Consider the following 14,010-nt stretch of genomic DNA (forward strand, 5'->3'; position numbering starts at 1 on the left):
TCCAAAAGCTGAAGGATAGAGGACACACATTTGTGCGTGCCCTAAATTAGTGTCCAACAAAAAAAACACGGAAGGCACCTATCATAAAAATCGTGTCCTCTAAAGGTGTCGTTTTATATTTTTTTAGAAAGGCGCGTTCTCCATTTTTTTTAATAGACTATGGGGGGAAATGAAATCACAAAAAATTAAACACCCCCGCCTTTGTATCTCCTTCTTCTCTTTCTAAAATCATCGAATCCTAATAGAATTGTAGGTTGTCAATCCTTTTGAAGCAGCCCTTCTTCCTCTACCTCTACACTCTCTATCCCTTCTCTTTGGAAGCCCTAACAGCCACCACCAGCATCGAACCCCATCAGCTCTAAGAGTTCGGAGTGCATCTGATGAAATCGACATCAACACTGTTGCGTCTGATGAAACCACACAAGTAATACCGAATCGAACTTGGGAATATCTCCTCCTTCCCTCCACGTCCTTACAATCGACCTTCTTCCATCAACACTTTTATACCTCAGCCTTTAAGATAAATGACGTCTTCATCGACTCAACTCCGGTCAAGGCTGGTTGGAGCTGATCGGTTTCCTCTCGGAGAAGGAGAATCTAATCGTCTCTTCATAATTTTCCCCATCGCCAATATAGGATGGTCTGCGACTGCGTTACTGAACGGAAGCCTGAAATATGATTTGAAATTATCGTAGAAAGAAATGTGTCTCTCAAATGCTTCTCCGGTGGTTATAAGATTCTCCGATTTCAAAATATCATACTTGACGGCCTCCACACACAGGCCGCAAATCCATTTGCCATTGTACTATCCCCAAATCTGAGAAATGTAAGGTAAGGTGCATTCTTCCGTGAATCCACAACATTCACAACTTACGTATTCTAGTACTTGTGATTGAGAGTTATGAACATCATTTACATTTGATTTGAATGCTTATAATGTAAGGTACAGTGCATTCTTCTGTGACTTCACATGTATTCATCTTTATACATCGATTTTTTGTTGGATGTTTATGTATTTTCATCGATGATGACAATAATTGTTGGTAGGAGGAATTAGAATAGATTTGTTAGATCTGATTAATACTTCAGCTATTTTGGATTATATATAACATTATTGAAGTCGATGATGATAGTTCCAAGTATATGTTTGAGTTTTTTAAGTGGAAACTTATGAACATAGTGGATTTAGTAAATTGTAGTATAAGTAGAAATTGTTCTGATTTTAATGGGGCTTATTTTTGGATAAACCCTAATTGGAATAAAACCCTGATGTTCTTCGATTAATTTGAAGTAGATTTTGTTCATATGACCTTTTCTGTTTTTTGTAGCATTAAAGTTTTGTTCAATGTTCATATGTGTTTGTTGAAAAAAAGAGATGCAAGTTTTTCTATTACTAAATTCTTGCAAGTTGCTAGATGTTAAAAAAATCTATATGAATCATCTATATGGAAAGTGTATGTTTGACATTAAGATAAAGTCAAATGTAAACTTCTGATGAAAATTTCAATGATTTTATTAATATTTTAACAAGCTGATTCATAATTTCATATCAAGCATGACGTTAGAAAGTGGAACGCATTAACTTTCAAAACCCAAAACAATATTTTAATTTAAATGGGTAGACATACTTGCAGCAATTATATTCCCTCTTTGATCCTGTTCCATGGGCTCGGAAGTTGGAGCAGCAGAACCTATCATAACAAGAAATTGATGTTCTTGAACAGAATTTTCTGTCATATATGTAGCAAGATCTGCTCCAATGAGGAGATTGATGTTGCACAATCTGGGCAGTCTCTTTTAAACCTTGTTATCACAGTGGATGAATCAAAGGTTTGATGCAGTCATACATCATACTCATACATACCTCCCTTAATTGCCATTATCATTGTCTTCATGTCTGATAACATATCTTCTCCTTTTCCTGTTTTACCCTTCAAAATGTAGATTGATAAAGATCTTTTGAAGCGGTACTTTGCAGAACATCACCATGATAACCTTCCCGACTTTGCTGATAAGGTTCATGGATACATTAGTCTTTTTGATGCTTCATACTATGTACATCACTATGAATACAAAAACTATGTTTGATCTTATTGTTTATACGATTATTTTTTCTGTAGTATGTGATATTCCGGAGAGGCATTGGACTTGATAAGACTACTGATTACTTCATCATGGAGAAAGTGGACATGATTATCTCCCATTTATGGGGATGGATTATGAGAATAACAAGGTAAGTTTGCTTACAAATTTTAGTTATTTATATAGAGAGTTTGTTGATGTCCAATTCCTGATTATGGTTGCAGGACAGAAAAGCTTTTTTCTAAAAAAAACCCAGTGCACGAGTTATGAATGATCAAAAGAAAGATGATGAAATTACAAATGACCAATTTCCAGGTGATATGTATGTTGAAAGGGTCCAGATTGAGAACTTAAATATCAGTTTACGGAGTTTGATGAGTAAGATCACAATACAAGAACCTACATTTGATAGAATAATTGTCGTTTACAGGTATTTTTACTTCTTTTTAATTAAATATTATTTTTAAATCCTTTTTTTTTCTTTGTGTTTGTACATGTATGATGTATAAATATAATGTTAAAACCACAATAATATAATGATCGATATGAAGACGAGCAAGCACCAAAGGAGAAAAGGAAAGGGGATTCCATGTGAAGCATTTCAAAAACATCCCAATGGCAGATATGGAAATAGTCCTAGTAGGTTTCTTTTATTTTTTATTGGATTTTTATTATACAAATTGAAAATATTTTTAATTTTCTATGTATTTATTGACAGCCGGAAAAGAATAATCCTAGTTTGACCCCTATGGACTGGGTGAAATTCCTCATATCTGCTGTTGTTGGGCTGGTTAGTTTTTATAGTAAATATCTTTATTTTAAAAAAAAAACCAACATATATATATATATATATATATATATATATATATATATATATATATATATATATATATATATATATATATATATATATATATATATATATATTCTTCAGGTAGTTGTTGTAGGTTCAATTGAGACTCCTCAAGCTGACTTTTGGGTCAAGTTTTCTTCAACTTTTTCAGTATGCTGCTGTGGGATGTGAAGGTCCTGCAATTCTTCTTGTGAATGGTTTTGGTGATTTTTTGGAGCATTATCGTGATAATATTAAGAATATAGCTGAAAATGGCAATCATGTTTGGGCCATTACACTTTTAGGATTTGAAAGATCAGTGAAACCAAATTTTATATACACTGAACTTCTGTGGGCTAAGTTTATAAGAGATTTTATAGTTGATGTTATTAGGGAACCAGTTCATCTTGTTAGGAACTCATTCGAAGTTTTTTTCTCAATCTTTTATAAACTTTTTTTTTAATTCTATAAATTATAATGATAATCTTTTCTAATTGCCATGTGTACAGGCTATTTTGTAGCTATTGTTGCTGGCTTGTGGCCTGCCTTAGCTAAGTCTGTGGTCCTCTTGACTAGTGTTGGCCATTATATTCTAGAATATTCTTTTGTGTCTCCCTTTATGGTATATATATATATATATATATATATATATATATATATATATATATATATATATATATATATATATATATATATATATATATAGGAAAAAATTAGAGGTTTTTGTGGAATTAATATGATTATTTGCCTTGTAGGAAAGGAAAACTACAGGACTTGCATGGTTAGGAGGCAGGGGCATTTCGGGCTACATGAAGTTGAGTGTTAGGAATTTAGTGACGAGTTGCTACCCAAGTGTAACTTTCTTGAAACCTTTGGTATTTTAGCATTATGTTATGTTATTATTATTATTATTATTATTATTATTTGCAGAATAGGGATCTGCAACGTACAATCCATATGTCAATCCCATGTAGATGGCCAACAACAAAATTACACCACACCTTCACCAATAATAGACTTAGTTTCAAAGGGTATTTACTAGCCAATAAAATCTTTAGGACTTCTTTTTTATTGACCAAGTCAACATGTCTATTTGCTTACCATTAAGTTGGGAGGAAAAAAGAAGGGTAAATAGGTAAAGGGCTGGTGTCTTAATACATCAAGCCAAGTTATTTGGCTTAACTCATTTAGTTGTTCTGTCCACATTAAATCAGAAAGAACCAGATTAAGTTCTAAGCCCATTATGTAAAAAAGAAACAGCCCTTTAGCCAATTTATCAGAGGTCAGATTATTACAAGTTAAATAATCAACAAATCTAACAAAAGATTGAGAGTATCAATTCTCAAGTGCTGAAGACATACGCTTAGTAGGATGTCTTTTTATGTATATGATATGATATTAAATGTGTGTATATATACACATTTGTGTGTAATGTATGCATGTATACTTACATATGTGCACTTATTGTGAAGAAAAATCAAAAGAAAGCAAGGAATAAGTTTGGGCACGCAAACACACACAAACACACACACACATATAGCTATCTATCAGCAGAGTGGAACTGGAATGTAATATTATAAACCCTGAAGAATGGTTCTTTCTTGTTGCACTTGGGACCACACAATACCCTTGTTGCAATCCTTCATTTGTCACCTACAATATCATATTATAAAGTATAAACATAACTTCTAATTGAAAACTCAAAAATATAGTGAACAAAAAAGATAATATTTTACTTACTCTTATTCTCCCATCATCTACATCAATGTACACTGGAGTAGTTTGAAATGATAGGCATGCAAGATCCTCAACCTGAGAAACAAGTGTATAAATAAATAAATATTATCATGATTTAATTTAAACAATGAAATAAACAGTTAAAATATACAAATGTGTATGAAAAAAGGTTTTACCTTCTTTGTTTGAGTTGCAGAAAAGAGAGCAGTTTGCCTTTTCTGCACATTACATAGAACCAAGTTCAGATCACTAATGATACAAAAGTTAACTTCCACAAGGGTAATATGGTCAGTTAATATGAATAGAAACACAAACTATTATAAGAATAAATGCAAGAAATAGCAACATGCTTTCTTTTACTTATACATTGTAGTATCCAACTTTCATTTGTTTTTATTAAAGCATTGTGCTTCAAAAAATATTACAATTATAGAGTTGTACTTCCCAAGTGTTTTCTTATTAAAGCAACACATTTTGAAACTTTTAATTGCTGTGTATTTGGATGATATTGCTAAAACTTGGTAGACGTTTCAAACAACAGTTCCTTAATAGGAAGAGGTGAAATTAGGATAATATAATAAACAAATCAATGTAAGTGAATTGCAAAATGGATTCTTGGATAATATTTCTTGCTCCAATATTCTACAAGAACACATTTTGCTAGAAGAAGTCTTTTGTTTAAAAATACAATGAAACAACTTTGGTAGAATTGTATGTGTTTGGCAATTGGTTGATTGATATTTTCTGTGCGGTTTGTGTATACAAAGTCGACAAAAGGATCACCAAAAATTCATGAATATAGCTTCTGAGCAACATTGACTCTTTATCTTCACCACCAGATCCTACATAGAGCATCATAAGAACCAAGTTATAACAGTTGTGTTTTTCAACTTATTTCCAATTAAACGAAGAAAATCACCATATTGGTAAAGAACTTACAACTGCACTCGTGCAGAGCTAGTTCATACATTTTCATGCCTCTAGTTAATATTTCCCACATATGAACATTTTACAAAATTCCATAAATAAATTAGACTAATGGCTCCAGTCTAGTACATATGAAGTTATTAACACACAATTCATTATATAATGAGCTGGAAATTTGTGGGTTTGTGTTAAAAAAATCTCCTAAATGGAAAGTTAAAGGCCATATATTTGAGCAAATAAAAAAATGCAAACTTTAGCCAAAACCATTTATAATAAACCTTAATATGTATGTCGTATATATTAACACTCAAAAAGAAAATGTAAGATCTCATAACTACATGACAATTTAATCTATAGTTAGTTGAAGTGTTTTAAAGGGAATCAAAATGCACTTTTGGTTGTAATTTTTCTCTCAGGCATTTCATCATACAGTTGGCAAGCCCTAATTTGAGAAAAACTGAAATAGAAGAGATAAATGGAGAAACTACCGACTTGTTCAACGGAAATTGGAATGCAAATAAACCCTTAGTTTGCAAAATTGACCAAAAAACTTCTTTTGGTCTTCCAGCTTGTGAGAAAGAGGAATTTGAACCTTTGTTTGTGGTGGTGTTGGTGGTCCGATGTAAATGGGGTGTTGGGGGCGGCAACGGTTGGAACTTGGAAGAGTGTGTGGCGGTCGTGGTCGTGGTACGATCTAGCAGATGTGGAGATAACCCATAAATAAAAATCAGTAAAAAAGGAAAAGGAAATCAAAGAAATACCAAAGTATCCAGACCTGGGTAATTAAGAAACCCGAAAATGATGAACATTGGCCAAAAACTGTAACATGGGAAATATAAATCAATGAGCCCTTGGCGGTCTGAATCTTGAAGAGTTAATACTTGGGTGGCCTTCCATATCACGGTTCCTTGTTTCATCGATGCCTATACATCCGAATAGAACACACTACAAATATGGCGGTGTGAGTGACGGCTAGGGTTCTTGAGAGAGAAAAAATGATTTTTTGAGAAAGCGTGTGAGAATGTCTTTGAAGATATTGTGGAGAAAAGAATACGGAAAGAAGCTGGTCAAGTAATAGTGGAAGAACACTGTTGGCGAGTATTCTCAAGAACAACAGAGATGAAGCAGGTGAAATCACAGCAGAGATGAAGCAGGTGAATGGAAATCAGAAGCCTTTTTTCTTGATTGAGATGATGAAGTCGAGAGATGGAGATGAAATCGTAACCTTGGATCTTTGATTGAGAAGTTGCACAACAGTGTGAGGAGAATGAAAGATGCGTCAAAACGCTTAGGGCAAAGAGGGTAGCGGGCTTTTCTAATTTTTTGGCTTTTCTTTTCCCGCTTGTAACTAAGGAACGCGCGTTCATAAAAATTATAAAGCAACACCTACAGAGGACACACATTTAAGATACAGCGCCCTGCGTGTTTTTAATTTTTTTTTCTTATGACACTAATTTAAGGGCACGCAATAATGCGTGGCCTAAATCCTTAAATATTCTGAAGAAATGACACTTTTTAATGTCACTCTCGTTTGCATAACATAAATTAATGAGTGTCGTGGTTTGCCCGTTGTAAAAGGCTGTTTTTCTAGTAGTGAATATTATGCAATATTAGCAACGTATTACATTTACTTACTATTGGAATGATTATTTGTATTTGATATATTAGTGCAATGAATTATCTTTCTTATTTATTGTATTTTATTTTGTATTATGAGACTTCTAATGTGTTATTTGATTTGAAAATTACGAAATCTATACATCCATAGACATATCATCAATGTTTTCCATCTCGTTTTTTGGTTCATCTTCGGTTTCACTTCCTTCTTTATCGGTTTCTGTTTCAGAATCGGATTCGTGAAGATTCGAATTTTGCTCAAAACTTTCTAACTTTCTTTTGTTCTTTGCGGAATTGCTTGATTCACCCACGTTCTTCCCCTTCTTCTTTCCGAAAACTAATTTAAGGTCTTTGAATGGTGACTTCTTTGGTGGGTTGGTTTCTCCTACGTTTTTATCCGTCTTTTTGTGAAGGGCTGACTCTGGATCTTCAAGCGGTGGTATCAAAGGTGTGTTGTATCCATGGGTCATGAACTACTGCAACAAAAACAAAAATAAGAACGTAAAAACGAACAAAAACTACTTAAAAATGCCTACTGACTGTTCACCACAACGTGGTAAAGAGCACCACCTCGTGTTGTCGCAGAAAAACGAAAAAAAACGTAAAACTACTGAATTCACGTCGTGAGCTTTAGGGCTCACGTTGTGAGTTCAGTTCTAAACAAAATCTAATGCTAGAATTTAACTTTTCACGGGTTTTACCCCACAAAAGGATCTATTAATCTAAAGAAAATAAATTTTAAGCTAAATAGTCGTTCCCCGACAACGGCGCCAAAAACTTGATGTCGAATTATTACTACACCTAATTTTACGTACTATCTAACTAGTTATTCGACTAAAGGCAGTGTACCTTTTCGCAAATAGTATAGCACAAACAGTCGGGTATCAATCACAAGGAACAGTTTTAGTGAACTAATTTACCTACTAAAAATTAACCTAAAACAAGCAAAAGTAATGATTTTACAAGTTCAGACAAACTTAATCTTCTATTTATTAAATTCAATCAATGACTAAAAACACCTCTGTTTAGTTTGAATCCACTTCTCCTCAATCGTTAGCTACTAATTATGGATAATTCACGTTGGTTACAGATATTTATATTATTAGCAATTTAAGTCCAAATATACTAATGTTTAACTAATTCATGTAGAACTATGTATGGTCATACTTAATTTAACACATAATCAATTATGAATATTGAATGGAGCTATATAAGAGTGATTAAATAAACACAATTATAGTCACAATATATGCTCTCCAGCAAAGCGAAATTTAATAACTTTAATTACTTATCTAAGATTGGTTCGATCCTAGCTCTAATAATTTCATGGTCACTAAATTACTAGGTATCAAGTTCATGCAATTCAATATTCACTAAGCTACACAAAAACATGCTTTCAATCAATTTAAGTATCAAATATTAGCATGCTAGGTATTAACAATCAAACACAAGCAATTTACCAACTAGCAAAATCCATAACTAAATAACTAAACCATGAGTTGAAGTTTCATCTAGCTAAACAGAAGTAGCTAGATTCAACTACTCATGGCTGAATTCAAACACACAAACTTAATAAATAAAAACATGATTGCATGTACCAACTAAAGGTAAACGTTTTATGATCACTTCTTCTTCCTTGGATGTTAATGCTTGATTTCTCTGCCTTAAACTCCTCCAGAAATCGTCTTCTAACCTTCTCAATCTCCAAAAGTCTCCTTCAAATTCGTAAACACCAAGGATTTATATAGATTTTGAAAATTACCCTGCTCACGTCGTGAGGCAAGGCTTCTCACGCCGTGAGCTCAGTCAATATCCGTATCGAACACGGATTCTGGCCTCCAGAAGCTTATCTTCTAGAAGCTTAACAGGCATGTCATGAGGTATGAATCCTCACGTCGTGAGGTCGTCTTTTGGCTGAAAAGTTCATCTTTTAAGCTCCAATCCTCCAAAGTTCTGCTCCTTATCGCTTTTGGTCCATATTCCTCAAGATTGCTTACTTTGGCTGCACATTACAATTAAATTTTATAACTACCATTTATATTAAACATACAAATGTATTCCATATTTGGCCTCCTCTAGAAATTGGAACTCGAAAAAATCATGTATATATACTCATTCTGGAACGTTTATGGAAAGTATCGAAGACACAAATATATTAAACACATAAATGTATTGCATATTTGGAACAAAAACATACAAAAAACTTAATTCTAGCTCTCCTGAATAGCACTTCGGATTGTACGGCCGTTCCGGACTATAGTCCGGAATACACTTTGCAACCCGGAACGTACGGGGTGTCAGATTTCAGACCAAAATCCCACCAACCAACACCCACTCCAAAACAAGATCATAAATACTCTAGAATATCTTATTTCGGAACAAATGACGTGTTCTGAAATATGATATTCTGGGGCATGCGGTCAATTTCCCAAAAAATAGTTGTTGGTTATTTTTATTAAAATGGTCATTTATAAGGGTTAAATTACTCAATTTTCTAAAAATAAACTATTATTAAATAAAGAAGTTCAGTTATACAATAACACCGACATATTAAAATAATAGTGGTTGATATATTTGACTAAAAAAATCATAATCTTCAATGATAAAAAAAATTGAAGAGGCTTATTATAAACTAGGTGTGAGACTCATGTATTACATGAGTTTATTTAAAAAAAATTAAATATAAAATTTTAACAATTTAAAAAGTTTGAATTTATAAGAAAAATGAGAAAATTTTTGAATTATTAAAATTAATGAGACTTTAATGTGTTGAATACATTACATATATAAACATTTCTAATAAATACCTTACATATATATTACTTTACATATAAAATGTGAAATTTTAATTTAATAAAATGAAAAATACAATAAAATGACAAGTGGAAAATAGAAAATTTAAAAATTTTAGAAAATGCCATGTGTCCAAATAAAGGAAAAGAGGACATGTGGCAAAAAACCTTCATTTATTAGAGTAGATATAAATAATAGACACTTTTAAAAACATCTCATTTCAAAATTCTTTAAAGATCATTGTTCATGAGTAGAGTATAACTAATTCTCGAAGTTTCCTCGAAAGTACTTTGAGTTATATTCTTTTAAATATACCACAAACCGATTCTGATATCTCTTCACCAGTTGTAGTACAATAATTCTTTTATGCACCCACTACTTTCTATAGTCGTAATCACTAAAAACTCTATATCATCGACAATTGTGTGGCAAGCTACTTGAGACTATTTACAAAGTAGTAGAAATGTATGTGACGAGTTGGAAATTGGTTTTAACCAATTTATAAAAATGACTTTTTTCCATTTTTGAGCACGAAATTCGAACTCTAAACCATTTTTAAAATGAATAAATAGTTATATATTTGTTTTCTCCTCCGTGATACTTTCATTTTTTATATCATACATCCAAAATGGATTTAAGATAATGCAAAATTAATATCTAAAGTGAGGGTGTTGGAAGAAATAAATAAAAGAGTTTAATGGGCTGGAAGAAGGAAAATAAAAAATCAAGGGACATTTTTGAATTTTTTTTTCTAAAATTGAAATTGTAATTAATATTACAATTTAATTAGATATTAAATACCAGTGTCGGTTTCATTTTGTTTGTTAAAGCTTTAGTTGGTTACAATACCACTTTTAATGTGTCAGTTATCTTTTGTTGTATATATACAACTTCACCAGAGAATGACCCTCTCATGTTCTCCCCTTATTCGTATTCTTGATGCTTCAATGTAAAATTTAGACCTAATATAGGTTCGGACGGTCTTGAAGAACCACTTCAAGTTGTTGTATCCTCGGAAACAAATACTCGATAGCGAGCAAATTTGTTTTTAGGACATTGTGTTAAATATATACCTTAGCATTTTCTATTTTCTTGCTTGATTTCGTATATTTCCTTAATATTATTCATACATGATGATCTTCCAAATTAAGAAAGTAAAAGTTGTCCCTCTAAGTACCTCTGTAGAAAGGGTGGCGCGAGACACTTTCTCTTGTGTTGTCGTTGTTACTACACAGACTGCAAATTCTTTTTTCTATTTAAAGTTGTAATCTTTTTAAAATAAGTGAAAATGATATGATGATTAATAAATCATGTTATATAGTATGTTTCAAAATCATTGGGTCAATAACTGCATATAGTTTAGTCAAATCTCGTATTGTTTTAAATATACAGTTTTGTGTTCTTAAGATTAATTGATGTTGTACATTACTCTTTGTGAAGATGTATTGAAAACTATTTTATATATGTATTTACATTGTTTAAGTATGTGTTGTCAAGATTAAGAAGTTTGATAGATTTCGAGTTGGGTCAATTGTTGCAATTCTTTTATTCATCCACTACCTTCTATAGTCGTAATCACTAAAAACTCTATAGCATGCACAATTGTGTGGCAAGCTACTTGAGACTATTAACAGAGTAGTATAAATATGCGTGACGTGTTGGAAATTGATTTTAACCAATTTATAAAAATGACTTTTTCCCGTTTTTGACCACGAAATTCGAACTCTAAACCACTTTTAAAATGAAAAAATCGTTATATATTTGTTTATTCCTGCTTGATACTTTCATTTTTTATATCATACGTCCAAAATGGATTTAAGATGAATGCAAAATAAATATATAAAGTCTAACGCTCGATTTTCCGATATGAGGTGGTTGTGAAGTGTGTAATTTCTCTTTGGAACTCGGCGAGTTGGGATTCCTCAACTCGGCGAGTCGATGTGCTTTTTAGCCGCGAGTTTAGAGAACCAACACGGCGAGTTGAGGAGCCTCAACTCGATGAGTTGGCAGCTGGGAAGGAAACCCTAATTTTTAGGGTGTTGCACTATATTTAAAGGCCTTAAGTCCCTTGACTTGCCTCCTTACCAGCCTCCTTTGTCCAGAAACCCTAAATTCGAGTATCATCTTCCATAGTTGAGTGTGTGAGCTTGTGGAGAGCTTGGAGTGTTGATTTTTTGGTACTCTTTCGAAGGAGGCTTGAAGAGAAGGTGTCTAGCTTGATGGAAAGGCTTTAGATCCAAAACTTCCCCACTTATTGCAGTCTTTTTGAGGTATAAAGCTTGTACCTTGCTTCTTCATTGATTAGATCTCTTCTTTTGGGGTTTTATTTTGGTTATTGGACTCTTTGATGGATTGTCTAAGGATTTGAGTGTTTCATGGGTTGTCATTTTAGATCTGACCATTTTGTGGCCTCATTTGGCTTAAAGTTGCAAGCTTTATGAGGATTTTGGTGTCATGCATGCATTAAGCCAATTATTAAGTTCATTTTAAGCTTAAGAGCTTCATTTAGTCATGCATGAACGTAAAGTTGGCAACTTTACGTGGTTCTCCAGCTCAAGAAAGTCAGATCTAGGTTTTGGGGTTATGTCCTTATGGATTGAGTGCTTATTGTAATAAGTTGTTGGGTTTTGAGCGAACTCGGCGAGTTTATTGATAAACTCGACGAGTTGGATCGATTTTTCCCGACCTTGCAGTTAAATGGAAAAACTAGGTGAGTTGGGTCAACTCGGGCCGTTGACCTTGACGTTTTGACTTTTGTCTTTGACCAAGTTGTCCTAAGGGGGTACTTGAGGTAACCTAAATTGTAATAAAGGAAATTGTGGGATTAGGATAAGTTTCATATGAGGTTGGGCCCAATTTGGAAAATTGGGCCATTAGTAGGCCTTTATGGATCTTTTGATTTTGGACCTTTTGGTTAATGGATTTGGGCCTCACTTTTGGTTTATGTTGGGCCAGGGGTAAAATGGTCATCTCACCCCAAGTTTGGAAGGTGGGCCATAGAATGGAACCCAATTGCTAATTGGGTGTTATTTTGATCTGATAGATCGGAGGTGTCGTCAGGGCAGCAACTAGGGATTCTTGCAGTAAACTTTAGTATACGAGGTGAGTCTCCTCATTGTTCTATGGGTCGAAGGCACCAATGTCGGCCCATTTGGTTTATGTATTATAGGAACACCCGGGGGTAAACCGTGGCAGTTTGTATGAAAGACCAGGAGGGGGCTCCTAGCAACCTGTATGCAAGACCAGAGTCTGAACTCTGGCAGTTAATTAGTTAAGTACTGTAGATTGTATGCTAGTTGTCTTTGTGATGCTTGTATGGAAGACCTAGGGTTTTTGCCCCCGGCCTGGCAAGGAAGACCACAAGGCGGCTCGTGGCATAATGGCAAGACTATGGATGACACATAACACCTTTATTGATTGTGGTATATGTATGATACGTATGGCTCATTGTTATGAATTTTGTTTATGGGTTGTTTGGTATGTGTGGTATGTGGTATTTAGGGAACTCACTAAGCTTTGTGCTTATAGTTTGTGATTTATGGTTTCAGGTACTTCCGGTTCGAAAGGAAAGGGCCCGACTTGATTGCAGTGCATACACCCGTATTTTTCTGCAATGTGTGATCTTTGGGAATGAACCCTGATAATTGTCTTATTTTGAAATGCTTTAAAATGTCTGGATAAAGTTACAATGGTGTTTTTATTATAATAAAAATGAATTTTTTACCCTTGATTTTTGGGATGTTACAAGTTGGTATCAAAGCCTTGGTTTTGAGGGATTCGGGCATACTCTCGGGTATGCCTGGACTCAAACTGAGGGTTCGGTGAAATTTTTTATAAAATAAACATTTAAATAAAAAGAAATTTCTAATCAAGAAAGGGGTGTGATGCGTGCAATCGACCGAGCTCAAGTAAGTGGTTCCCAAAATACCAATACATGTTTATTATGTTATATGATCTGATTATGTGAATTGCATGCTAGATTAGGGCTAAGGATCTGCTCAGTATTATATGATAGGAAAGAT

General features: G+C 33.5%; 2 protein-coding genes across 8 annotated transcripts; one reads left to right on the forward strand and one right to left on the reverse strand.

Moving 5' to 3' along the window:
* Positions 1–261: 261 nt before the first annotated feature.
* On the forward strand, positions 262–4,298 carry LOC145118568 (uncharacterized). 6 transcript variants are annotated; one of them, XM_079054267.1, is made up of 9 exons: positions 262–831; positions 1,635–1,830; positions 1,945–2,016; positions 2,121–2,233; positions 2,307–2,512; positions 2,634–2,721; positions 2,801–2,872; positions 3,670–3,768; positions 3,845–4,298. In XM_079054267.1, the coding sequence occupies exons 5-9, from the start codon at positions 2,349–2,351 to the stop codon at positions 4,019–4,021; spliced, it is 600 nt and encodes a 199-aa protein (XP_078910393.1). In that variant the 5' UTR covers positions 262–831; positions 1,635–1,830; positions 1,945–2,016; positions 2,121–2,233; positions 2,307–2,348; the 3' UTR covers positions 4,022–4,298. The 6 variants fall into 6 exon arrangements, 1 of the variants encoding a protein (XP_078910393.1); XR_013713355.1 differs by lacking the exon at positions 262–831 and adding an exon at positions 3,017–3,536 and having other exon boundaries at positions 1,608–1,830; positions 3,670–3,878; XR_013713356.1 differs by lacking the exon at positions 262–831 and adding an exon at positions 3,021–3,536 and having other exon boundaries at positions 1,608–1,830; positions 3,670–3,878.
* LOC145118569 (uncharacterized) lies at positions 4,281–6,888 on the reverse strand. 2 transcript variants are annotated; one of them, XM_079054268.1, is made up of 6 exons: positions 6,354–6,888; positions 6,171–6,272; positions 5,435–5,493; positions 4,828–4,869; positions 4,655–4,726; positions 4,281–4,567 (listed from the first exon to the last, which is right to left on the reverse strand). In XM_079054268.1, exons 1-6 carry the CDS (start codon positions 6,493–6,495, stop codon positions 4,376–4,378), a joined length of 609 nt encoding a protein of 202 aa, XP_078910394.1. In that variant the 5' UTR covers positions 6,496–6,888; the 3' UTR covers positions 4,281–4,375. The 2 variants fall into 2 exon arrangements, 1 of the variants encoding a protein (XP_078910394.1); XR_013713360.1 differs by having other exon boundaries at positions 4,828–5,493; positions 6,071–6,272.
* Positions 6,889–14,010: the final 7,122 nt, after the last annotated feature.

The sequence above is a fragment of the Lactuca virosa genome, chromosome 6, assembly GCF_052849685.1.
Source record: "Lactuca virosa cultivar CGN04683 chromosome 6, Lactuca_virosa_CGN04683_v6, whole genome shotgun sequence".
Classification (NCBI taxonomy): domain Eukaryota; kingdom Viridiplantae; phylum Streptophyta; class Magnoliopsida; order Asterales; family Asteraceae; genus Lactuca; species Lactuca virosa.